General features: G+C 41.7%; 3 protein-coding genes across 4 annotated transcripts; 1 reads left to right on the top strand and 2 right to left on the bottom strand.

Moving 5' to 3' along the window:
• The first annotated feature begins 420 nt into the window (after positions 1-420).
• Positions 421-25,157, top strand: si:ch211-140l13.3 (uncharacterized). 2 transcript variants are annotated; one of them, XR_016495387.1, is made up of 20 exons: positions 421-764; positions 1,219-1,599; positions 2,777-2,873; positions 7,348-7,539; positions 13,706-13,853; positions 14,037-14,136; positions 14,284-15,565; positions 15,734-15,839; positions 16,095-16,230; positions 17,020-17,235; positions 17,485-17,619; positions 18,149-18,280; positions 19,025-19,085; positions 19,166-19,251; positions 19,356-19,460; positions 20,032-20,131; positions 20,319-20,459; positions 20,765-20,849; positions 23,865-23,985; positions 24,149-25,157. XR_016495387.1 is itself a non-coding variant. In XM_090232773.1 (20 exons), the coding sequence occupies exons 2-20, from the start codon at positions 1,303-1,305 to the stop codon at positions 24,336-24,338; spliced, it is 3,735 nt and encodes a 1,244-aa protein (XP_090088899.1). In that variant the 5' UTR covers positions 421-764; positions 1,219-1,302; the 3' UTR covers positions 24,339-25,157. The 2 variants fall into 2 exon arrangements, 1 of the variants encoding a protein (XP_090088899.1); XM_090232773.1 differs by having other exon boundaries at positions 20,032-20,136.
• gpr31 (G protein-coupled receptor 31) lies at positions 7,711-12,052 on the bottom strand. The gene is given in 5 exon segments (XM_090233398.1): positions 7,711-7,728; positions 8,013-8,338; positions 8,341-8,699; positions 8,701-8,755; positions 8,758-12,052. Coding segments are annotated over 5 exon segments (888 nt in total). The 5' UTR covers positions 8,888-12,052.
• ttll2 (tubulin tyrosine ligase-like family, member 2) lies at positions 25,107-27,000 on the bottom strand. The gene has a single exon (XM_021600431.3). It carries the CDS (start codon positions 26,982-26,984, stop codon positions 25,173-25,175), a length of 1,812 nt encoding a protein of 603 aa, XP_021456106.3. The 5' UTR covers positions 26,985-27,000; the 3' UTR covers positions 25,107-25,172.

Raw genomic sequence — 27,000 nt, 5'->3', positions numbered from 1 at the left:
CTTGATATTCTTTTTGCAATAATTACTGAAACGGCTTCCCTCATTCATTCATTTTGCCTCAGATATGAAAGACAGGGAAGGTGAACCGAGAGGGGTAATTATAGGTATATAATGATACCATACTATTAGTTGTAGGAATTGTATTTCACATTCGGCCTATTCTCCCTCTCTCTCTCTGGCAAACCTGTTCTTCCTCGATGAGGCTTCATTTTGGGTACACGTCACCTCGGCGGGAAGTGGGAATGACATTACATGGCTGGATGACAGATAGATACATCAATATTTTTTACTGCATCTGCATGTTAAAAAAAAACTATTGTTGTTGGCCAATAGCCAATGTCAGATAGCCTACCTTATTTGGCCATCTTAGAAGAATTCATATCAGAAAAAAACTTCTGAAACTTTTACCGCCGAAAGTGCCATTGTTTGGCGCCATACTACACGATTCATTCAACCGTTACTCCTTAAATGTGCAATACAGTTCTTGACTATATGCTTCTAGAGACAATGTATGCCTAGCCCTCCATAGCCATTAGCCTACAATCACTCTACATTACTATTGTATACGACCTTTTCAACGAATGAGTAATTCGTTCATTTAATGGTAGGCTAAACAAAACAACTCATATTTTCTCTCCTTGGAGGTTGATGTTTACAGTAACAGTAACCACTGGCGACGGATAAAACATGAGTGTAGCTTACTCTTGGGAGAGACACGCCAAAGCGAAGGGAACTATGTCTTTTTATTTGATTTAAAGAAAAAGGTACGTTTTTACCCTACTATAATAAAATTGAATTGCTGTTTCATGGACAACTCAACATTTTTTTTTTAAAGTTAGAAACAAACTTAGCTTTTTTGTTGTTGATAAAGGTCTATCTATAATGCACATATAATGTAAGATATTGTGCAAAACCTCACATGTGAGCTATTCAAGTAAAACATTTCGGGTAATGTGGGGTAAATATCCCCCCTGGATTCACCTGGTCAGTCTGGGTCATGGAAAGAGCAGGTTTTCCTAATATTTAGTTCACTCCGTGTATAAAAAGTTGTAGCTGTAACTTAATTCGATTTATATCACGTTTTCTAAATGAAAAAAAAAAAACATTAGCTCAACTTAAATAAGAATCCTTTTGTTAGAATGACTTAAAAAATGTAGAGTAAGTTATCCCATATTACCCTATTACAACCTTCCCTACATTTCTCTTTCCAACTTGCAGAGACCAGACATTACTCAAAAACATGCCATTGTTAACAGAAGGTGATAATCAAGAGTATTTCATGAAGCATCTCTGAATGTAATAATGTCAGCTGAAATCCCCATGGACAACAATAGCCTGAGAACATGGTCATCAGGTGGATCGTTTGAGCCAGAGGCAGACCTGGGCCAGGTACAACGACAGGAGCCACATAACACTGGAACACATGACATGGATAACCAGAGGACCCACCTGAACCCTCATGCAGCTGAGCTAGGCTCTAGTCCCCTGTCTCCATCCCATTCACTGAGCCATGATGCTGTTCTTATAGAAAACCCACAGGAGGATGCCTCATCATTACAAACTACACGACAACTAATGCTACAGAGAGCTCTCCAGCAGGTCAGTAGTGTATTCACACCATACAGCGTAGCCTACTATTGTAGACATTTGTTTCAAGTTTCGGTCTGAATTGCTTTTACTCACTGATTTGATGCATGCACTCTTGCTTACCAGTAGGTGGCAGTAACATACCAATTTGCAGTTGTGTTCAAAACTACTTGAATTGAGGGTATTTTACCCACTTAAACCCATTTTACTTGCTGCACTCTAGATGAAGCAGCATTATTGATCAATGTGTACATGTAGCACAGCAACCTTCATTCACATTGGCACTCTCATGTGAACTGCTTCCCTGTGCTGTTGGCTATCATTTTAATATAGCACTAATCATACAAATAATCACACACATACACTGTCAATGCTGCTGTACTATTCAACTGTTCAACCAAGATCACTATTTACTTTATGAACCTACTTATAAATAACAGTCATATTTGACAGCACATTAAATTACATTTTAGTAATTTAGCAGACTCTCTTATACAGAGCGACTTACAGGAGCAATTAAGGTTAAGTGCCTTGCTCAAGTGCACATTGACAGAGTTTTCACCTCTTCGGCTCAGGGATTCGAACCAGCAACTTTTCAGTTACTGGTCCAACCCCCTTAAACGCTAGGCTACCTGACACCCTCATCATTTATACTGTATATCCTATGTGTACATATTCTACCACAACCAGTTGTATTACTATTTATAAACTGGGTGGTTCGAGCCCTGAATGCTGATTGGCTGACAGCCGCGGTATATCAGACGTATACCACGGGTATGACAAAACATTTATTTTTACTGCTCTAATTACGTTGGTAACCAGTTTATAATAGCAATAAGGCACCTCGGAGGTTTGTGGTAGGCTTCCTGACACCCTCATCATTTATACTGTATATCCTATGTGTACATATTCTACCACAACCAGTTGTATTACCATTTATAAACTGGGTGGTTCGAGCCCTGAATGCTGATTGGCTGACAGCCACGGTATATCAGACGTATACCATGGGTATTTTTACTGCTTTAATTACATTGGTAATGAGTTTTTAACAGCAATAAGGCACCTCATGCTGTATCCTGTGCATGTGATGATTAAACGTTAATTTATGTTGTGGTATAACATAGTGATGGTGAAGCTGTCAACAGACCCTGCTGTGTGTTGAGTGTTGTCTATGTCTGCATCGGTGCAGGGCCCAGGGCAACAGGAGCAGCTAATTCAACAGCAGGTGGAGCAGCTACACAGAATTATACAGGAGCAGAGCAGACTCCTCTCCCTCATGGGGCCAGGTGGGTACTGACTGACTGAGCTCAACGTACAACAACCACCATCAAATAGCAAATACAAATTCATTCAGTGGAAAGGCATGAAATATGTTTACAAAGTAGTATTTTGTTAGAAAATGCAAAGTTAATTTAGTCCATTTAACTGTATTTGATGATCTTGAAAATAGATTTAGTCCAAAGGGACTTTCCAAAGTGTTGATAGTTTAGAGATTATCATTTGTTTTTGAGGTTACTAAGAAGATCATGTCAGCTCCAAGGCAGTGATTGCTTAAGATTTGTCCAGTACACAGAGGCTATAACAAAATGAATGCTCTGTTGGGTAATTTAAGAAACTACATGGAATTTCATCTTGTAGCAGCACTAATCTTTTCAGGCTAAACAGGTTTTTCTGAACTAATGAACAGCCACAGGTGTGTATAAGGACCGTGCCATAATCTCCAGTGATAAATCAGAGACCTGTATAAAGCACATAAAGCTGCTATCCATTCATGTCCACTTACATTTACTTTCTTCAAAAAGCTCTTTACACAAAAGACCCAATGAGGTTAAAGTGCAATGTACCATGACATTTAGCTGCGTTTTCACTTTACCCTTGTTTTCACCCTGAAAAAGCCAGTGGGAAATGACTTATAGGCCTAGTGCAGTCAAAAACAGGATTTTCCTGTGTTTTATATATATTTCCACACTATGAGGTTGGAATAGTACTGTGGAATTGTGCAAATTATGATATAATGCCCTTTTAGTGTAAGAGTTGTTTGAAAATAATTTCAGCCTGTTTTGGTGTGATGGAGTTTTGGCCTGCCTGGTAACAAACCTCTCTACCAATAACAGCTAGTTTTCAATTTTCCACTCCCCACTCTATACGCTTCAATATGAGGTCCTAAACCTAGCATGAAAGTGCATCCTTGTAGCTGTGTGGGCTAATATTGTCAGAATGTTTGTCTTGGGGTAAGTTGAGTGTGTTTTCATCCCAGGCGTAATGCATTATCACTGGGATATGAGGTAACAACAGGGCCTGGCCTATGTTAAAAGTGTCAATAAAGGTACAAAGTGTTGAGGGCATAGAGTTAGTTGTTAAGCCTGTGTTAAAACATTCTTAAAATATTTAAAAGACAAAAAAAGCGATTGTGATTGTGTTAAATTGTGTTTGGGGAAATAAAGATAGACATGGTTTTAAAAAGGTAGTGGTAACATTTCATTCAGTACAGAAGTTTGTAGTTGGCTTAACTTATCCCAAAATACCACTTTTTTTTGGACAAGCAATGTTTTCAAAACTAATGTTTACATGAAATCTGATTATTTTCAGGGATACACAACATCCTGAAATATACAGTGGGGCAAAAAAGTATTTAGTCAGCCACCAATTGTGCAAGTTCTCCCGCTTAAAAAGATGAGAGAGGCCTGTAATTTTCACCATAGGTACACTTCAACTATGACAGACAAATTTAGAAAAAAAATCCAGAAAATCACATTGAATTTATTTGCAAATTATGGTGGAAAATAAGTTTTTGGTCAATAACAAAAGTTTATCTCAATACTTTGTTATATACCCTTTGTTGGCAATGACAGAGGTCAAACGTTTTCTGTAAGTCTTCACAAGGTTTTCACACACTGTTGCTGGTATTTTGGCCCATTCCTCCATGCAGATCTCCTCTAGAGCAGTGATGTTTTGGGGCTGTTGCTGGGCAACACGGACTTTCAACTCCCTCCAAAGATTTTCTATGGGGTTGAGATCTGGAGACTGGCTAGGCCACTCCAGGACCTTGAAATGCTTCTTACGAAGCCACTCCTTCGTTGCCCGGGCGGTGTGTTTGGGATCATTGTCATGCTGAAAGACCCAGCCACGTTTCATCTTCAATGCCCTTGCTGATGGAAGGAGGTTTTCACTCAAAATCTTACGATACATGGCCCCATTCATTCTTTCCTTTACACGGATCAGTCGTCCTGGTCCCTTTGCAGAAAAACAGCCCCAAAACATGATGTTTCCACCCCCATGCTTCACAGTAGGTATGGTGTTCTTTGGATGCAACTCTGCATTCTTTGTCCTCCAAGCACGACGAGTTGAGTTTTTAACAAAAAGTTATATTTCATCTGACTATATGACATTCTCCCAATCTTCTTCTGGATCATCCAAATGCTCTCTAGCAAACTTCAGACGGGCCTGGACATGTACTGGCTTAAGCAGGGGGACTCGTCTGGCACTGCAGGATTTGAGTCCCTGGCGGCGTAGCCTACTGATGGTAGGCTTTGTTACTTTGGTCCCAGCTCTCTGCAGGTCATTCACTAGGTCCCCCCGTGTGGTTCTGGGATTTTTGCTCACCGTTCTTGTGATAATTTTGACCCCACGGGGTGAGATCTTGCATGGAGCCCCAGATCGAGGGAGATTATCAATGGTCTTGTATGTCTTCTATTTCCTAATAATTGCTCCCAAAGTTGATTTCTTCAAACCAAGCTGCTTACCTATTGCAGATTCAGTCTTCCCAGCCTGGTGCAGGTCTACAATTTTGTTTCTGGTGTCCTTGGTCTTGGCCATAGTGGAGTTTGGAGTGTGACTGTTTGAGGTTGTGGACAGGTGTCTTTTAAACTGATAACAAGTTCAAACAGGTGCCCATAATACAGGTAACGAGTGGAGGACAGAGGAGCCTCTTAAAGAATAAGTTACAGGTCTGTGAGAGCCAGAAATCTTGCTTGTTTGTAGGTGACCAAATACTTATTTTCCACCATAATTTGCAAATAAATTCATAAAAAATCCTACAATGTGATTTTCTGGATTTTTTTTCTCATTTTGTCTGTCATAGTTGAAGTGTACCTATGATGAAACAGGCCTCTCATCTTTTTAAGTGGGAGAACTTGCACAATTGGTGGCTGACTAAATACTTTTTTACCCCACTGTATTTATAAAACCCTGTTCTAACTGTGTGTGCAATTTGGTGACTATCAACGATCGATGGAGAGCACAGTCAAGAAGGCGATGCTGGCCCTTCGGTTCAAAATCAACATGAAGAGCATGGCCTTACAGACCAGCTTGTTCTCACTTAGGCTTAGTCCATGCTGGAAGTGATAGGCTTTGGCTGGCAAGCATATCACCAGCAGAAGATCTGCCACCACAATATTGAAGAGGAAGATGTAGAGCACTGACAGGTTGAGAGGCAAGGCCAGAGTGAATTCCACCATCATCACTTTAGAGAAGACTTTGTATATCATCTGATTCCCCACGTTGCAGTGATCGACCTCAGTGTTTGAGGATGTGTTCTGAAGATGGACGGCATCCATTGTACTTCAGCCGGAATTACAGAACTCTGCAAGACCAGCCTATTATTCCCCTTTTGAATAAAGATAAATAATGTTTATCTTTCTGTGTCCTCCAGAAGAGCATGAATAAAAAATGTAAGGAATCTACATGCAAACTCTTGGTTTTGTCTCATATTCACAGGAACAGAAAATCAGGTGGTGTGGCTTGAGGGCTTATCTATACGAACAGAAGTGTGCATGAATCTTTATCTTGGGTTGATCTAAAAACAATGTTGACATGGCAAGCCTCATAACGACCATAGACATTGTGACAGGCTGGCCGATACCTTGTCATCTAAAAGGCATAAAAGAGGAACTGGGAAAAAAGTTTAAAAAAAAACTGCAGACTAACAAATGAAACACACATGGCTGGTGGCTAAGACAAATGTCTCTTCCACACAGTCAGGAAACACACCTTGTTAAGAAAATACAGGAGCTGATTACACGTTGAAGGCCGCTGTGCTGATAAGCCCCTCCCACCAAATTAGGCAATACAATGAGCAATGCACTACAACAGGACATGTTTGGAGATGATTAGAAGCGCAGGTTATGGATTAAATAAATCAATGCAGAAAAAAAACACTGCATCACAATAATTTATAGTTTAAAATGGCAATAAATACTTTGAATCCATATATTTAACAATAGTCATTTAGTCCATAGTGAAGGCTCTCCTTCACACATAGTTTCTAAGGAAACGTGATTATCCGATGAAATGACCAATGTAGATATTAAATAAAAATAGCAGATGTCAATGCCCTGCCTTAAACTGTCAAGGAACGTAACCTAAAGATTTCATTTAAGTGCATTTACTTAGAGTTAAAGGCACAGGGCCAAGTTACAAAAAAATACATTTTGTGAGATAAGTTACCTATTTCATTCCAAAGTCAAAAGCAATACAAGCAATAATCTATTTTTATTCATAATTGTTTATTAAATGATCTTTATTTACATTATTGAAGTATTGTTTTATAACATGCAATGTTTTCCAGTTATATTTAGTGAAAGGCCTTGACAATGAATGTTTTTAATAATTTTTTACATAAAGAAAAATTGCTGTGTTGACTAGAGGATCTCTTGGGCGATGCTTCCTTGTAACAACAAGACCTAGTATTTTCCTCGGTCTCTTAGGAATTTAACCTTTTAAATCCTCCACCTAAAGTTCCTCTCTGTTTCTCATCGGCAGGACTGCTGTTATCCCCCTCTCTCTCTGCCCAGTGGCTGGGCCTGATGCCTGCTCTGGCTGCTGGAGTGGATACCTCTGGTCTCTCTGCCAATCCACAGAGGTCCAATCCGAGATCAAACGTTTACGCTTCACCTCCCTCAGGAGATGGATGGCTGCCTAAGACGGGTCCTGTTCTGACACATTCCCTCCATGGTAAGAAGTATGGATGACCACGTCGTGGTCTGTTTTTGTTGTAACTACTGCAGTATATGGTATGATAACAGAAGCTCATAAAATATTTTGATCAACTTCCAATAATAAAATCATAAAGGAGGGAAGAAATAATACTCTCCACTATATAAAAAAGTATAAGCATTGGCCTCATCAAGAGTAGTAGTAGTACTGTAGTAACAAATAAATAAACATAACTTAAGAGGAATATTTATTTGATCCAGACAATTAGCAACAACAGAGTCATTATGAGTGGTTTAACTTGATGACATCACTGGTTAAAGAAACCAGATGACGACATATGACGATAACAGAAGCAAGTAGTGAATCATAGTCTTGTTTAGCAAACTAACATAAATGTTTCAGGATGAGAACAAACAGTCTTAATGCAGTCATAAAACAGTAATTAATTTCCTATTTTTTTTATAGGTATTTAACCTACTATGCTGCGTTACATTGTTGCTGCGTTTTGAATTTGAGTTGTTTCCTGACGAGTTTGTGCTTTCACCTATTTTTAGACAGGGGCAATAAGTTGTCAGGTCGAGGCTTTTGAACTTAGTGCTGCTTAAGCAGTACACAATTGGGTCCACTAGACAATCCATGTAGGATAAAACCATGAGACCGTCAAAGACAGCTATATCTTCTGCTCTGGGTAAATTCTCAACTCTCACAATCAACAGAACCATTGTAGCTATGGTACAGGGCAGGAAATAGAAAGAGAAGACCAGGACAACTGAGGTGACCAGAAACACTGCTCGACACTGCTTGGTCCTATCCCCTGCTTCTTTTTGAGTGTGTTGACATTGTGGACCGTGCATTAGACCAACAGAAAGAAAGGGAGGAGAATCTGGGCGAAAAACACAACCTCTCTCAAAGTGTCAGTAACGTCCTCGACCAGAGTGTCATTTTTACACACATAACTGTTACAGCACTCAAAGGTCTTCAGCATGGCTAGGATATTCAGGGGGAACAGCAGTAGCCAGACGATGACAGAGATATGAGGAGACTTTTTAAAGACCTTAAGGAAGTAATTTTTCCCAGGATGAACTACATTAAAGTAAGGATCAACTGAAATCCCAGTCAGGAAGGCGATACTGGCACCTCAGTTCAGAAACAGTAAGTTCCACCCTCTGTACTCCGCCACTCCCCTTTATGTTGTTGCTGTTAGATTTCCAGAACTTAATTTTGAATATAAAAGATAAAGCACTGAGAGGTTGAGCTGTAGAGCCAGGAAGAATTTCACAATCATCACAGAGGGGTAGAAATAACACAGTGGTAGGTTCTCTGCTGTGCAGTTCTTACTCGGCTGATCGTCATCCACAGTAGGCATTGTCAAAAGCGGTCCTCTTTACAGTCAGACTGTCAGAAGAAGGAACAGTCCTCCTGTCACGTTCGTTTAGAGATGGATTGGACCGAGGTGCAGCGTGGTAAGCGTACATTTTACTTTTATTTAAATGACACCGAAAACACCAACAAAATACAACAACGAACGTAAAGCTACATGCAGTGCAGAAAGCAACTATACATAGACAAGATCCCACAAACTAAAGGTGGAAAAAAGGCTGCCTAAGTATGATCCCCAATCAGAGACAACAATAGACAGCTGATTGGGAACCATACCCGGCCAACAAAGGCCGCTGGAGGCTCAGGACTGCAGACCGTCGCTGGAGACTCCGGGCCATGGGTCGTCACTGGAGGCTCCGGCCATGGATCATCACTGGAGGCTCCGGCCATGGATCATCACTGGAGGCTTCGGGCCATGGATCATCACTGGAAGCTTCGTGCGTGGAGCAGGCACAGGACGTACCAGGCTGGAGACACGCACTAGAGACCGGGTGCATGGAGCTGGCACAGGATATACTGGACCGTGGAGACGCAATGGAGGTCTGGAGCGTAGTACTGACACAACCCGTCTTGGCTGGATGCTCACTTTAGCCAGGCAAGTGCGGGGCGCTGGCACAGGACGCACTGGGCTGTGAAGGCGCACTGGAGACAGAACCGGCACACATTGTACTGGAACGGTGACCAGATGCGTAAAAATGGTGCATATGACACCGGACTGGTGTCACGCTCCTCAGCACGCCTGCTCTGCAGCGCTCTCAACACCAACACCTCTCTCCGGAATCTTTCGTCGAGTTCCCAACTCGACTCCCTGACTGGCTCTGGTTCACCCCTCGATTCTGCTGACCACTCCGTGCGCCCCCCCCCCCCCCCCCCCCAAAAAAAAAAAAAATGTTTTGGGGCTGCCTCTCGGGCTTCTGTCGTGGTTGCGAACCCCGGAGTCATCGTTGATGCTCCTTCGCTGCCTCCGCCTGCTTCCATGGCAGGATCTTGTCCTCTGTCATAACCTTCTCCCATGTCCATGATGTCCACCACTCCCTTTAAAGATTTATTTACATGAAAGCAGGTCTGTTTGACGGTAGCCAAGCTAAGCTCCTAATTAATGTGTAGACTTGGATGAAACTGAAGGACTGTACTTCAGTCTGGAAGTAATTCACCCCAGCAGAGCATGTGTATAGATAGACGAATAGATAAGCAGCTGTTCCCATGAGAGATTGAGGACATATTGCAAAACATTGCATAAACTCACAAATTTAAAAAACTAACATACAGTTGAAGTCGGAAGTTAACATACACGTAGGTTGTAGTCATTAAAACTTGTTTTTCAACCACTCTGTAACGGCCGTTGTTGATGGAAGAAGGTGAGGACCAAGGTGCAGCGTGGGATGTGTCCATATTTATTAAATGAAAACGGAAATAACAAAAATAACAAAGAAAACGACCGAAAACAGTTCTGGCTGGTGCAGACACACAACAGAAAACAGAAAATAATTACCCACGAAACACAATAGAAAACAGGCTCCCTAAATATGGTTCTCAATCAGGGACAACGATTGACAGCTGCCTCTGATTGAGAACCATACCAGGCCAAACACAGAAATAGCAAATCATAGAAAAACGAACATAGACAACCCACCCAACTCACGCCCTGACCATACTAAAACAAAGACATAACAAAAGAACTAAGGTCAGAACGTGACACACTCCACAAATTTCTTGTCGGTTAGGGCATTCGCTTTGTGCATGACTCAAGTAATGTTTCCAACAATTGTTTACAGACAGATTATTTCACTTATAGTTCACTGTATCACAATTCCATGGTGTCAGAAGTTTACATACACTAAATTGACTGTGCCTTTAAACAGCTTGGAAAATTACAGGAAAATTATGTAATGGCTTTAGAAGCTTCTGATAGGCTAATTGACAGAATTTGAGTCAATTGGAGGTGTACCTCCGATGTATTTCAAGGCCTACCTTCAAACTCAGTGCCTCTTTACCTGACATCATGGGAAAATCAAACGAAATCAGCCAAGACCTCAGAAAAAATATTGTAGACCTCCACAAGTTTGGTTCTTCCTTGGGAGCAATTTCCAAACGCCTGAAGGGACCACATTCATCTGTACAAACAATAGTGCGCAAGTAAAACACCATGGGACCACGCAGCCGTCATACTGCTCGGTAGGGAGACGCGTTCTGTCTCCTAGAGATGAACGTACTTTGGTGCAAATAGTGTGAATCAATGACAACAACAGCAAAGGACGTTGTTAAGATGTTGGAGGAACAGGTACAAAAGTATCTATATCCACAGTAAAATGAGTCCTACATCGACATAACCTGAAAGGCCGCTCAGCAAGGAAGAAGCCACTGCTCCAAAACCGCCATAAAACAATGCCAGACTACGGTTTGCAACTGCACATGGGGACAAAGATTGTACTTTTTGGAGAAATGTCCTCTGGTCTGATGAAACAAAAATATAACTATTTGTCCATAATGACCTTCGTTATATTTGGAGGAAAAAGGGGGAGGCTTGCAAGCTGAAGAACACCATCCCAACTGTGAAGCACGGGGGTGGCAGCATCATGTTGTGGGGGTGCTTTGCTGCAGGAGGGACTGGTGCACTTCACAAAATAGATGGCATCATGAAGAGGAACATTATGTGGGTATATTGATGGGTCTTCCAGTGGACAATGACCCCAAGCATACTTCCAAAGTTGTGGGAAAATGGCTTAAAGTTAAACAATTTAACAGCAATGCTACCAAATACTAATTGATGTATGTAAACTTCTGACCCACTGGGAATGTGATGAAAGAAATAAAAGCTGAAATAATTCTCTGTCACGACTTCCGCCGAAGCCGGCTCCTCTCCTTGTTCGGGCGGCGTTCGGCGTCACCAGCTTTCTAGCAATCGCCGCTCCATTTTTCATGTATCCATTTGTTTTGTCTTGTTCCCTTCACATTTGGTTTTCATTCCCCAATCAATCCATATGTATTTATTCCTCTGTTTCCCATCATGTCTTTGTGTAAGATTGTTTGTGTTACGTGTATTTTGGAATTGTGGATATTGTTACGCGCATTACTTTTTGTCTATGTTCCGTGTTTGGGCACATTTTATGTTACTTTGTGCTGTCATTTTGGACCGGAATAAAAAGTGCGCCTGTTCATTACACTCTGCATGCACCTGACTTCGCCTCCAATACACACTCCTAACATTCTCTCTACCATTATTCTGACATTTCACATTGTTAAAATAAAGTGGTGATCCTAATTGACCTAAGACAGGGAAATTTTACTAGGATTAAATGTCAGGAATTGTGAAAAACTGAGTTTAAATGTATTTGGCTAAGGTGTATGTAAACTTCCGACTTCCAACTTCCGACTAACTGTATCTGTGTATGAGAAGTGGCCTTTTTTCTATGCTACATACTGTATATCCTTCTAACTCCCTGTGGAATTCCTATATGGAGTAAGTACATTAAGTGCAGGGACATGCTTCTAGTTGCACAACACCTCCAATGTAGTTGAGGTTGTCATAAATAACATGTTTGATTGATTAAACACACAGAGAGCTGAAATGTAAAGCTACAGGCGAGTTTTAGCTGGAAGTCGTAGAATATCTCAGAGGAGCTGGGAATGAGGCCAGCATCCCGGAGGCGCCTCTTCACTGTTGACATTGAGACTGGGGTTTTGCGGGTACTATTTAATGAAGCTGCCAATTGAGAACTTGTGAGGCATATTAATTTAATGGATAAAAATGTGCTTTTATTTAAAAAACAAGGACATTTCTAACTGACCCCTAACTTTTGAGCTGTGAGCTGGAGTTTGGCATGCTATTTTTGGCGTGTTATGTTTTGGGTGTGCAACCCACAAACCTTAAACTCTTTCTGCAGTTTAGTATTAGGTTCTAATTACCAGACAAAGAACTCGACGGACACTATGAAAGCTTAAACCAAGTTTTGTCTTCCCAAAGGATCGAACATCTGAATTGACAAAAATATATTCACACAAGCACTGATATTTAACCCTTTCTCCTATGCTGAGTCTCCTCCTACACATCTGAACAGCCATTACATCTCTGTTACTAGACAGAACCTTAGTGATATCTGTTCTTCCTCACTTGATCTGACCTGACCTCTACCCCAAAGTGCTCAGTATTCCCCAACTCACGGCTGTCATGGTGACTGGTACCAGACTGTGTCTGTCCTCCTCCCATAGGATCCCTGATGGCTAATGATAACATATCCTGACAGAATGTAAATGTTATACATTCCCCTCTCTCCCTCAGTGGCATGAATAAGTGCATTTCAAGAAATCAGAACCCAACAGTATCCAGTTTAGATAAGTCTGAGATGACAGACTGATTTTCCAGGGTATTTTTTTCAAAGCCAAATGAAGGACATTACCTATTTCAACCTATTCTAAGTGTTTCCGATCATATTGCAAATACATTATCAGTTGCTTTTCGATAGATCGTCATGATTATAGAAAAACAGGAGTAAATGATTAACTTATTTAAATATCCAGGAGGGTTTTGTCAAAACTGGATCCAGAGCTGGTTAACAGCAACTAGTCACAGAACTCCAGTATAATTATCACAACCCTTTAAAGTACGGAGGCATTTAGAATTGTTGCTTGGTTCTGTTTCTCTTCATTTTACACTGTAAAATGTATTTTGTTGAGTACATGAATCCTCATTTACATAACAATTTTACCCAGAAGTCAGTACTGAACTTTGTCCATCTTTTCTTTTTTATTAATACAGAATTTAAATTTAGTTGATATGTGATTCATCTTATCATGTGAATTATAGAGAGCATTCTTCCAAATAAAGATGGAAGAGAGCAGAGGAACCTCTCTCCTATCAAAGAGGAAGCTGCAGAGCAGGGGGAAGACAAAGAAGTCTGTACTGTCAGCCCATTTGGGACACGTAGACAGCCACCCAGAAGCCCAGAGGACAGGTACTGTAATGATATTTCTATTCAACATGTATCACCTTTCAAATCAAAAATCACATTTTATTGGTCACATACACATATTTTACTGTCAGCTAATGATAGTGAAGAATCCACAAGTGAGTTGTGGTCATTTGATATTCCATACCATTTTTTCTATACGTTAACTGACCTGTCACACTATTAAAGACCCATTAGGCCTGCTGTCAAAGAGAGAGAGAAAACATTTCAGGAATTTGTGGAGGAACAGCTGAAAGTTGATGAATATGCACAGCAAAACAACAAGCAGGTATGGAGTGCATAGAGGATTTGCATATGGCCTACTTTCAGAGTAGTTCATGCCCTGACCATTATACATAATCTATTCATTACACTTTGTAATCATGTCATCTAAAATAAGTTATCTACTGTATCTAAGCAGCTGGTCCCTTTTCAGGACAGCAGGGAGGCCAGGAGAGTCACAGAGAGAAGATACTTCCTAAAGAAAGGGAAGGGCGTGTCCAGGATAGAGAGGGGTAAGGACAGTGTGCAGCAGAAGACCTGGCGCAGGGCCTCCCTCTCACTCAGCCAGCAGCCCAGGAAGGTGAGTTATGGCAGCCAGCAGAGACGCTCATCAGCCCCCTCCCTGCAGCTCAGTGACAGGACCAGACTCAGGGTCAAGCCTTTACTGATCTCCCAGAGGAGCTGCCCTGCTCTTTCTGAGTCCTGGGAAAAGACAACAGGACCTGCCACACGAGAGAGAGACAACAGAGTTAATCAAACGGCCAGACAGGATAGGACACCAAAGCCCACAGAAAATACTCAAAGCAAGGCCTCTGAAAACACTGCATCTAGTGTTGATACTAGAGACAGGAGAGATCTGTTGGGCGTTACAACATCCCGTAAACGGCTTGTGAGATCGCCGAGTTTGACCTCCGTGGAGCTAAGTGATGAGGTGGTGTCACAGAATCATGTGTATGCTGCTATGAGGGACCTTGTCCATGAACAACTTGAGGTGAAGGAGCCACATTTGGCATTGCAGCCTTTTGATAGTACTGCACAACCAAACAACATGGGCCAACCTAATGTCAAAGCTCAGGCAGTAAATGTTGGCTTCAAGACAGTCAACGACCACATAGTTAGAGTCACTGAAAATGGGCCGGTCTCATCAGAGAATGCAGATGGGAAAAAGGTCACACACTCCAATTTCACCAATATTTCAAAATCTCAAAGCGGGTCTACAGCAGTGATGTCTCTCCTATCTCTGAGTAGTTCTAACAGTGACGAGGACAACCCTAACTCTCAGTGCCACCAGCAGCCCACCCTCCCGTCTCCCCCACGGCTCGGACACAAGGACCAGAACCTGGACCTGTCCGATGGTGACTACGCCAGCGATGCCCCCAGCGAGGCTGGGGATATTCTGCCCTCCAGACCTTTTCCCACCCACGGACCCACTCTCCACCACCACCACCCATCTAGCTCCTGCTCCAGCAGTGACAGTGAAACAGAGCTCCGGGACATAAACTGGCACAAGACAGAACCACGTCCATTATACCCACAGTCTGCAAGGAAAACAAGCACAGAGAGAGCCCTGCCACTGGGGAGCAGCAGCAGCAGGGGAACAGACATAAAGTCAAAACGTCCCTCCTCTGCAGAGCTCAAACCCAGCATGGTCCCTAAAGTAACATCTAGAACTAAAGAGACCGTAAAGAGCAGACATCACCAGGGTTTCAAGCTGGGTGAGTGTACTGTTTATTTTGGCTAGACTCACCTATGTAATTGAACTGCTATAATGAAGAACACAGACATGAATCATGTAATAATGTGTACCAGTTTACATACTACATGACATGTTATTCTTTGAAGAGGTCTTCTCTCTACTAACAGTTACTTTAACCTCCTTCAAGCAAATCAGACCGTGTCAAAGCCACACAGCGGAATAAAAGCAGAAGAGAATCATGATTTGTTGGACAAGATGAAAACGGAACAAGAGAGAGCAATGGAACTCCTCAGGTAAAATGTACAGGGACAGTTTGGTTAGTTTTCATAATGTGATGCCCCGGAAAATGTGTCTGTGCCGTATCTGATTGTGATGACGTGCTAGAGACATGAAACACAAAATATGTCAAAAACCACTGAGGATATATGATCCACGAGATTATACAGAATTTGAGCACTTCTGGAATTGCAATATCAGAAACCTATCATGTTCTTCATCAGAAATGTCGTTTTTTCTTTCATTTCCACTGAAATGTGGGTTTTACACAGAAAGAGAATGGACCAAATAGAGTGCTGTGACAGAGATGGCCACCACAGCAGTTATGGATCCCCATTCACCCATACAGAAGGCCAGGTGTTGAAGAATCAACCGTTTTCTGCTAAACTAGACGTTGGTGATGGTCAGGTAAAGTCATTATGTGACTGATCTTAATAGACCTTAGTAAAACAAATTTGTCCATCAGAATCTCATAAAGCCTTGAGGCCTAAAACAACCTACCGTATGTGGTATCGATATAACGTCATTTGTGAGTGAGTAATGAATGTCCGTGAGTTGCACATAAGTCGTGGAGCGTCATAGGAGTCAGGTGCATTCTCAGCGCCTATCAGTTTCCTACTGACCAACATTAACATGGAACAGAGCGATGCATTTCCTGTCTCATAAGGTGTGAATAAGTCAGTGTTACCGTTTTATGACAGAATCAAACGCATCCCCTTTGCTTGTCCTGACCTGATGATACCGTTGAAGGATCTTAATTTGATCACTCTTTCGTTGCTGCGAATTTTCCTGCGCCGCAGGAAATGCAGATGAGCTTCGTGATTTCCATAAATTCACTGAAAACCCTCTCCAACGCACTGTTATATTGACAGTATTGCACTTTCATGTAGCCTACTTTTGTCCAGCTAATAGCCTAACTACTGATCAAGCAACATTATGGACTAAACGTACAAAAAAACATGTAGGATTATTTTGCTACAACAATACTGGTCAAATTAAGATCCCACATCTGTAACAGTTTATAACGTACATAAACAAACACGCAACAAATACCCAACATCCAAACTGTGAACATGAGTCCAATATCCACCACATTGGTTGGTTTGTCTCACTCTCATCCAGGGTGTGTGTGTGTTCATGCGTGGGTGTCTTCATGTCTGTGTGTGTCCTTGTGTGCGTGCCTGTGTGTGAACTCAGGATCTCAGGCAGCATATTCTAGCTCTTCAGGAGCAGTTCTCTAGTCGGGAGTCCCACTGGTCCCAGGCTCATCACCTGCTGCAGAACCAAGTGGAAGCCCTGACCAGAGAGAATGTGGAGCTGCGTGACAAGCTCAGTGCTCCTGAACACAGCCACCAAGTGGCAGGGAGTAGTCCTGACACAGCCACTGCATCTCACATAGGGGCAGAGAGCGCTGTAAGAAGATATACTGTACCTAAGTAATAACCCATGAGTAACCCATGAACCCTGAGTAATAACCCATTACTAACCCATTCCATACTTTAAGTCAGTTTATACAATAACTTGTAACACTTCTCTTATCTACTAATGACGTCAATACTTTCTGACCTCATCAGTGTTCTGTGTCCAAAAAGGATCAGTCATCAGTGGTATCAAGGTGTCGGTAGAGCTCATTATCTATCAGTATATAATCCATATGTCCAGGTGTCTGAGGATATTCATAGAGCTACTAGTCAGAGGATAAGGGAGAGGAGATCTTCAAGTTGTTCCAGTCACAGTGGAAACCCAGCCAGAAGGTCAACAGTTGGCAGTTTTCCAGCTGCAAAGTCCAAGGTGCAGGTACTGTATACAGTATAGCTACAGACCATATGAAAGCCATGAGGCTCGCAGTTTTATCCTAACAGAAAATAGCTTTGGGGCTGTATTTCTAAGAGATCTAACTGTATATTTGGGCAGAAATCATTTGAGTTTACAGAAACCAACCGACAGCTCCCCTCTGTGCTCATAATTTTCCATTGATCAAACAGAGCTGGTTTACTTCCTGCTCAACTGATCTAAGATTAGCCCATTCTACCTCACTCAGATCTAACTAGGGTTGCAAAATTCTGGGAACTTTCAATAAATGGCCTAGTTTTCCAGAAATCCTGGTTGGATGATTCCTGATTTCATCCAACCGGGATTTCAGGGAAAACCATGGAATTTATTGAAAGTTCACAGAATTTTGCAACACTTGTCCTAACCTTTTCAATTATGAAAGAACAGCTCACAACATTCCCTGAAGTAACTACACTAATACAGTAAATAGAGGGGCATCAACCAGAATAGAGGATGTTATAATATGTCTATAATATGGATATTTGTTCCTCAGATTCCTGATCAAAGAAAATTGTCACATATGGTTTCTGAACCAGCTCCTTCAGTCGTCCACAGCAGAAGTGCTACTCCTGCATTCAACAAACCACCTGTCCAGAAGAGTGCAGCTTACAGTAAAATGGACACAGTCAGTATGAATCTTATAATCAGTCTGGCAAACAATCAAGTAATGTATTCTGTTTAAAACATAGAAACCTGAAGGCAATTTTATTTTTTATTTTTTTTACAGTACTATATATTCCATGTGATTCAGATCAACTTGACATTGTATTTTCAGCTCATTTACCATTTTAGAGGTATATGTTGTATTTTATCTCAAGTTCTTTCAGAGATAGACTGCAGTCTGACTGCAGTCAACTAGTTAGGCTAAATGTAATAAGTATCAAGTATAAAATGTGTTCTGAAGTGGTCTTTAAGCACCCCACTAATAATTTATAGCGATTTACAATGGGCCGTGTCAGATTAGTGACTCTGCCCATTATTAATTATTTATACTATGTAATGAATATACTCATTGCCAATTCTAAGAAACTTAAGTGTTAAAACCTGATTTTACTTTTCAATAGTTTTTCCTTCTTCATAATGTATGAACACTTTTGAACCAAGGTTCAATAATAGATGGAACAAGCACAGTTAAAATGCAATTTAATCCAAACTGGACAAAAGGTTGTCTTTAAAACTGCGTGTGACACGTTCATAGGTCATCAAGGCCAGCCAAACATATTGTATATTGCAAATGAAAATGTACAGTAGCCTAATGTTCCTTATTAACAATTTAGACTAACGGATGTTCTTTGTATCTTCCTCATAAGAAGCATGAAATGAGAAGGCAAGTGTTTATAATTATCATGTGACTTGATTCTTTCTTTAGCCTTATCACAACTATCCTACCAATGCTCAAAGCACAAGGGATTGGGGACCTGCCTCCTTAAGTAAGTACTCTAGTCTGTTCTGTGTTTACTATACATTCAATCAATTGATTTGGCAATGATGTTAATTTCATTCACAACAGGCCTTTCATCAAATTCAGTCAGTTTTGAGGACACCCATCACACAAATGACTGTCTCTTAAAGCAGCGTGAGAGCAACAGAGATCAGGTACATATGTCTGTAACATGGTACTCAGACAGCATCAGTCGATTGTAACACACATGTAACAAACAACCACTATGAAATAGCCCACTAATTCTTGCTGTCCTCAGGGTTTGGGTCGGTCAGTGGAAAAGGAGACGGAGGCGAAAGGTCGACAGAGCAGGAGCGCCACACCATCGGTCAGCAAATACTCAAGCTCAGAGTCAGAACACAGGGTAATGAAGCCTAGCAGAGGTTCTGATGTGTATAGTAATCAACTAAAGTTACTGAAATAACCAGTTCTACATAGGTAGATTGTTATTTTGCTCACTTCAAACATTTTAGTAATTTAGCAGACGCTTTTATCCAGAGCGACTTACAGGAGCAATTGGGGTTAAGTGCCAGCTCAAGGGCACTCTTACTACATTTGCACACACTGTACAGTACATAGATTTTTCTGCTGTGTTATTGACTGTACGTTTGTTTATCCCATGTGTAACTCTGTGTTGTAGTTTTTGTCGCACTGCTTTGCTTTATCTTGGCCAGGTAGCAGTTGTACATGAGAACTTGTTCTCAACTGGCCTTCCTGGTTAAATAAAGGTGACATAAAAAATATAAAAATCGTAAGATTTTTCACCTATTGTAGCCGGCTCGGGATTCGAACCAGCAACCTTTCGGTTACTATCCCAAAACTCTTAACTGCTGAGCTACCTTTTTGGATGGCTGTGTTTCTGAGATACTATAGTTCCTTGCCAAGGTCTTGGACCATCTTGGACAGCTTTAACAATCCCTCATTTGTTATTACAGGAACCACGTCTGAATCCAGGAGCGATGAGTGGTAACTCCACCCACACAACACACAAGGGCATAAACAATGACGTGTGTGAAGAAATACACTATCCAGATGGTAAGGTAGGAAAATTCCCCTATGTTGTTATTTCTTTGAACAAGTACTTGTATGAAGTATATCATTTTCTGCCCTTTCATTGAAGTTTCATTTCAGCAATTCCAAAGTATCCCACTAACAGAGTTGCCACTCATAGTGAAACAATAATAATGCGCCCTACATGCCATGATATTGCTCTGATACACAGATAGAACAACTTCTCACCAATGGCTGGCGTGTATTTACATTCCGCAATGGAACTAGAAAAGAGATCACTGCTGACCAGAAGTCCGTAACTGTCACATTCTTCAACGGAGATGTCAAACACATACTGGCAGATGGGAAAGTGGTGAGTAATATGTCGTAATGGGGACTATGCTAGTATTTAAACTGTAACTAATGCCTTAAAGCTGGAATCCTTAATTGGTGAAACTGCCATGTGCATTTGGGATATTACAACAAAAAATAAATTACTGCAAACAACAACAAAATCCCCTGGGACATCGCTGCACACGTAATAGAAAAGCAGAATATGTCATGCATTGTTTTTTACTGCTTTGCCGGACGCGCGTCTTCTTCATTTCAGTAACAACATTTTAAAAATAACAATGGGGGGTTTTTATTTTTTATAACTCCATTGTTTCTCTTTGATAGGTGTACTACTATGCTGATGCACAGACAACTCACACCACATACCCAACTGGTTTGGAGGTCCTGCAGTTTCCAAACAAGCAGATGGGTAATATTGTTATCAAAGCTCTAATCTGATATACACTACATGGCCAAAGGTATGTGGACAACGCTTCAAATTAGTGTATTCGGCTATTTCAGCCACACCCGTTGCTGACAGGTATATAAAATCGAGCACGCAACCATGCAATCTCCACAGACAAACATTGACAGTAGAATGGCCCCTACTGAAGACCTCATTGATTTTCAATGTGGCACCATCATAGAATGCCACCTTTCCAACAAGTCAGTTCGTCAAATTTCTGCCCTGTTAGAGCTGCCCAATTGGCTCAGCGGTGAAGCTGTAGGTCACACAAGCTCACAGTCTAGAAGAAAAAGAAACGCACACCTATTTAGACGAGGTGCTGGCTAGCGGAATAGAAACTTGAAAATAAAAGAGAGCCGCACACAGAACAGGACCGCCGAATGTTGAGGCAAGTACCGCGCAAAAATCATCTGCCTCTGAGAGCAACATCAGCACGAGAACTGTTCATTGGGAGCTTCGTGAAATGGGTTTCCATGGCCAAGCAGCTGCACACAAGCCTAAGATAACCGTGCGCAATGCCAAGTGTGGGCTGGAATGGTGTAAAGCTTGCCGCCATTGGACTCTGGAGGAGTGGAAACACTTTCTCTGGAGTGATGAATCACGCTTCACCATCGGGCAGTCCGACGGACGAATCTGGGTTTGGCGGATGCTAGGAGAACATTACCAGCCAGAATGCATAGTGCCAACTGTAAAGTTTGGTGGAGGAGGAATAATGGTGGGGCTGTAGGAGAATCTTAACGCTACACCATACAATGACATTCTAGACCAGGTATTCCCGATGCCGTCGGGGCTACGCCACATATAAATGTGATTCACATATTATTTATTTTAATGTTTTTATTTTAAAAAATCTTTTTTTTCCTTCAGATTTTCAAACAGTATTTATATTTTCCAACAGGGCTATACATTTGGGTGAGTTTTTCCTCTCGTCTGAGTAGTCTCGTTTCACTGCCAAAAATAAAATGAAACCATCTAGTGTTCAGCGAAATAACAACACAATGTCAAATACAGGTATTCTAGTCAAATAATTAACATCCAATCACATTAACCGTTAATCTCTCGCGGGAATTCCACTAACGGTCCAAATGGTAGCCAAATGTAGCTACTGCTCATGTTGGTATCTGTACTGATGGCGCAAAAGCCATGACAGGGAGACATAGTGGAGTGGTAACGCACGTGCAAGCAGTTGCTCCCGATGCCACTTGGGTACACTGCAGCTTCAACCGAGAGGGTCTTGCTGCAAAGGGAATGCCTGACAGCTTGAACGACGTTTTGGACACTACAGTGAAAATGGTTAACTTTGTTAAAGCAAGGCCCCTGAACTCTCGTGTATTTTCTGCACTATGCAATGATATGGGCAGCGACCATGTAACGCTTTTACAACATACAGAAGTGCTGTGGTTATCAAGGGGCAAAGTATTGACACGTTTTTTAAAATTGAGAGACGACCTTAAAGTTTTCTTTACTGCCTGGATTGGGCTGCGCTCAAAGTATCCTGCCTTGGCAAATCGCGCTGTTAAGACACTGATGCCCTTTGCAACCACATACCTATGTGAGAGTGGATTCTCGGCCCTAGCTAGCATGAAAACTAAATACAGGCACAGACTGTGTGTAGAAAAGTATTTAAGACTGAGACTCTCCAATACAACCCAACATTGCAGAGTTATGTGCAAGCACACCCTTCTCATTAACCCGTGGTGAGTTATTCACAATCTTCGATGAACAAATAAGGTTTTATATGTAAGATGGTTAAATAAAGAGCAATATTATTGATTATCATTATATTATTATTTGTGCCCTGGTCCTATAAGAGCTCATTGTCACTTCCCAGGAGCCAAGTTGTGACAAAACCTCACACTCATTCTTATGTTTAATTAAATGTATTGTATAGTGTGTGTGTGGCAGGCTTACAATGATAGCAAAAAACAACATTTGAGAGTGCGCTGACCCCTGGTGCTAGAGGGGGTACGCAGCTGGAGGTTGAATGTTTAAAGGGGTATGGGACTATAAAAAGTTTGGGAACCACTTTTCTAGACGATTCTGTGCTTCCAACTTTGTGGCAACCGTTTGAGGAAGGCCCTTTCCTGTTTCAGCATGACATTGCCCTCCGTGCACAAAGTGAGGTCCATACAGAAATGGTTTGCCAAGATCGGTGTGGAAGAACTTGACTTGCCTGCACAGAGCCCTGACCTCAACCCCATCGAACACCTTTGGGATTAATTGGAACACCGACTGCCAGCCAGGCCTAATAGCCCAACATCAGTGTCAGACCTCACTAATGCGTGTGTGGCTGAATGGAAGCAAGTCCGTGCAACAATTTTTTTATATTTATATATATATATATATATATATATTTAAACCTTTATTTAACCAGGTAGGCAAGTTGAGAACAAGTTATCATTTACAATTGTGACCTGGCCAAGATAAAGCAAAGCAGTTTGACACATACAACGACACAGAGTTACACATGGAGTAAAACAAACATACAGTCAATAATACAGTAGAAACAAGTCTATATACGATGTGAGCAAATGACGTCAGATAAGAGAGGTAAAGGCAACAAAAAAAAGGCCATGGTGACAAAGTAAATACAATATAGCAAGTAAAACACTGGAATGGTAGATTTGCAGTGGAAGAATGTGCAAAGTAGAAATAAAAATAATGGGGTGCAGAGGAGCAAAATAAATAAATAAAATAAATACAGTAGGGAAAGAGGTAGTTGTTTGGGCTAAATTATAGGTGGTCTATGTACAGGTGCAGTAATCTGTGAGCTGCTCCAACATCTAGTGGAAAGCCTTCCCAGAAGAGTGGAGGCTGTTATAGGAGCAAAGGGGGGACCAACTCCATATTAATGCCCATGATTTTGGAATGAGATGTTCAACAAGCAGGTGTCCACATACATTTGACCATGTAGTGTATATTTTCAGAGTGACCAGGCATAGACACAAATAACAAAAAATGTATTAATGTTGTCTGTAGAGAAACACCACCCTGATGGAAGGAGGGAGATCGTTTTCCCAGATCAGACGATAAAGTACCTCTATCCTGACGGCAGAGAGGAGAGCATCTTCCCAGATGGAACAGTGGTCAAGCTCTCAGAGTAAGATACACACAGTACTTGGCTCTATTTTATGTAGGGTAAAAGTCTTAACAACTGCTGCATTCTTATATTTTGTGTGTGTGTGTGTGTGTGTGTGTGTGTGTGTGTGTGTGTGTGTGTGTGTGTGTGTGTGTGTGTGTGTGTGTGTGTTCTGAAACTGTAGAAGTGGGGAGAAAACAGTGGAGTTCAACAATGGCCAAAGAGAGATCCATACGTCCCAGTACAAGCGGAGGGAATACCCTGATGGAACATTGAAGACGGTGTATTCTAATGGAAGGCAAGAGACCAAGTTCCCCTCGGGCAGAGTACGCATTAAAAACAAGGATGGCATTATCATAATAGACAAGAAATGAAGAACATATGTTTTATGTTTTTCAAGCCTTTATACCAAATTAGCAAAGCTCCATTGTGTTTGACTGTAGCTATTTTCCTATGGCATATTTTATCATTTTTTAGTGCTTGTGTGTAAACAGACATTTTGAAATTGTGTATGTTTATTATTCATAAATCATTGTACACTAAATAAGTAATACTAATCAATACAATTTGTGTTGAAACTATTTTGTAGAGATCTTTGAATGTCTATACTGCTCTCTTGAAGGAATATATTTCTTATTTTTGCATGGCAATGTCATAACCTTCTTGACCTCTTCATTTGTGTCAGCAGGATTCTTATGTTGCACAGAATTACAGATTATTCATGAGGTCCCCACATATCCCTTGCCTCTCAAACAACAAGACTGACATGTAGGGTAGGGCATGTAACTTACTGACATGTAACTTACTGACCTGGGCCCGGTTTCCTGCTGAGGAGTATTTCTGTCTCTAATAAAGCCCTTTTGTCGGGAAAAACTCATTCTGATTGGCAACTGGCTCTTCTGTGGGTGGAACCCTTGCCCAGGCATGTGAAATCCATAGATTAGGGCCTAATGAATTTATTTAAACTGACTGATTTCCTTATATGTATGTAACTCAGTAAAATCTTTTAAATTGTTGCATGTTGCTTTTCTATTTTTGTTCAGTATAGATACAAAATAGGTTATTTTGAAATTGTGGACAAATTAGTTGCTTTTCCATATAATGTGTGTTTGTACTGTATACTTTCATGTTTTCACACATTAATATTTAGGCTGTGCTAATAATAAATTATTCCAAAAGCTTAATTCCAAAAATGTTCAGTTGCTCAGTTAGTTTGACAAGTGGCACTCACTAAGTAGAGGAGGGTTAGTAGGTCCCCAAAACAAAGACCCAAAATCCTTTTTCTCTTTGCATTTATCCAACTCATCTTCCGTCCCTCTCTTCTGTTTGTGGCTACATCCTGATGCTAGCTGGCTGATGAGCTTGTGAACCTCGTGGACTGCAGTCTTAACGTTGAGCTTGTCCCACGACGCCTTCAGTGTGACCTCATTAAAAGGAAACGTCAGTATGAAGTCTCCCACACGGAGTGGTGGGGTGCTCTTATCTTGGCTTTTAGGGTCCCATGGGAATTTAGGAGTCTTGTACTTTTGAATGTGAATGGCAGGTAGCTTACAGCAGCCCCCGGCTGGTTGCCTTGAGGCCTGCCATGGGCTAACACGTGTGGACAGGTTTCTGTCATCAAACTCTGACTCTATGTCTGAAACCTCAGACCACTGGATGGCCTCTGTCATCTGTGAGAGCACTGGATGTGTCTTTCTGTTTCCAGTTACAGCTGCAGTCTTTGAATGTGGGATGAGTATTGGATTCAGAGCCGAGCCCTTGGTGTTGCTTATGGAATTCCTTGCAGTGCGGATCCGGTTCATCTCAACTGATGGAAAGTATCTCATACTGTCAGAAAACGTAGAATGGATGCTGTGACTTTTCTTGTTTCCTGGGTGGTGCTCACACGTAGACTTGGGGAGCACTGGGGACCGCAGAGACTGGCTGCCTAGATAGCAGGGGCGTTTGTACTTCTGTTTGAGATATCCTCTCTGTCTAACGCTGTCCATGGACTTGTAGTTCATCAGATCAACCAGATCATTGAGAAGTACTTTCTTGACTGTCACGTCTACTTGGCAGTCGATGGTGAGAGCAGGGCTGTAGTTAACCTCTAGTAGCCATGGCTTATATTTGGCATCAATTAGGATGTCAAACCCAAAGAGCTCAACACTGTTGGGACTGGAAGGTACGGAAGGGGCTATGGTGAGCAAAGTTAGTGTGACAATGTTGTTGATCTTTTGCCAGAGGAACAGTTCATTGATACCTTGGCTATGAAGAAAGCAGCGGAATTTACTCATAGTCCACTTACATCCTTGTCCCACTCTCTCTTTGTCTGTTGTGTAGAAGGGGCCAAACTTATTAATGCTCGTGTTGGTCAGGTGAGAATAAAGGTTGTCCAAAGATGTCAAATTGTATTTCTCAGTCGCAAAGCGTACCATTCCCTCCTGATGCATGTAGATGATGAGGGGCTGAAAACTTTTCACACAAACATAGATCCGAAGGTCAAATTTGTACCCTGAGATGAGGAGAGGATTGCTGATGTATCTCTGAACGATCACTGAGGAGTCATACACCAAGTCTCTGATGTCCTCAAAGATAAAGATGCCCCTGCCTCTTGATAGATCCACTGGCTTGCAGATCCAATACCCCGACCTGCCTCCATTCTTCAAACGATGCTTGGTGTACTCTGCCAGAAACCTGGTGTAATCATTGGGGAGGATGAAAGTTGTCGGGCTGAAGTTGTAAAGACCCGAGCCGAACGTCCCTCTCATTCTCTTCAGGTTTCTGGCCAGGCAATCCTTGCGGGTGATGCCCACAGTCTTGGGGTGATGGTTGAGTCTCTGCCATGGCAGTATGTTCTCATAGTCTGAGTTGTGGAAGGCTGAGGTGCGCCAGTAGAGGTTCCAGCCTCCCTCCTCCTGCCCCTGCTCATCATACTCCTCCCAGCCTCTCTCCAGCAGCACCTCTCTCACCAGCTCTGGGGCTCCCTCGTGTAGCCGGAACACCAGGGGTGTTTGGCCACACACACTTGCGTTGGCCATACCAGGAAAACAACCG

The sequence above is a fragment of the Oncorhynchus mykiss genome, chromosome 4, assembly GCF_057628025.1.
Source record: "Oncorhynchus mykiss isolate SJ-2025 chromosome 4, ASM5762802v1, whole genome shotgun sequence".
NCBI lineage: Eukaryota > Metazoa > Chordata > Actinopteri > Salmoniformes > Salmonidae > Oncorhynchus > Oncorhynchus mykiss.
Note: the sequence above shows the minus strand (reverse complement) of the source record. Positions and strands in the feature narration are given on the sequence as shown.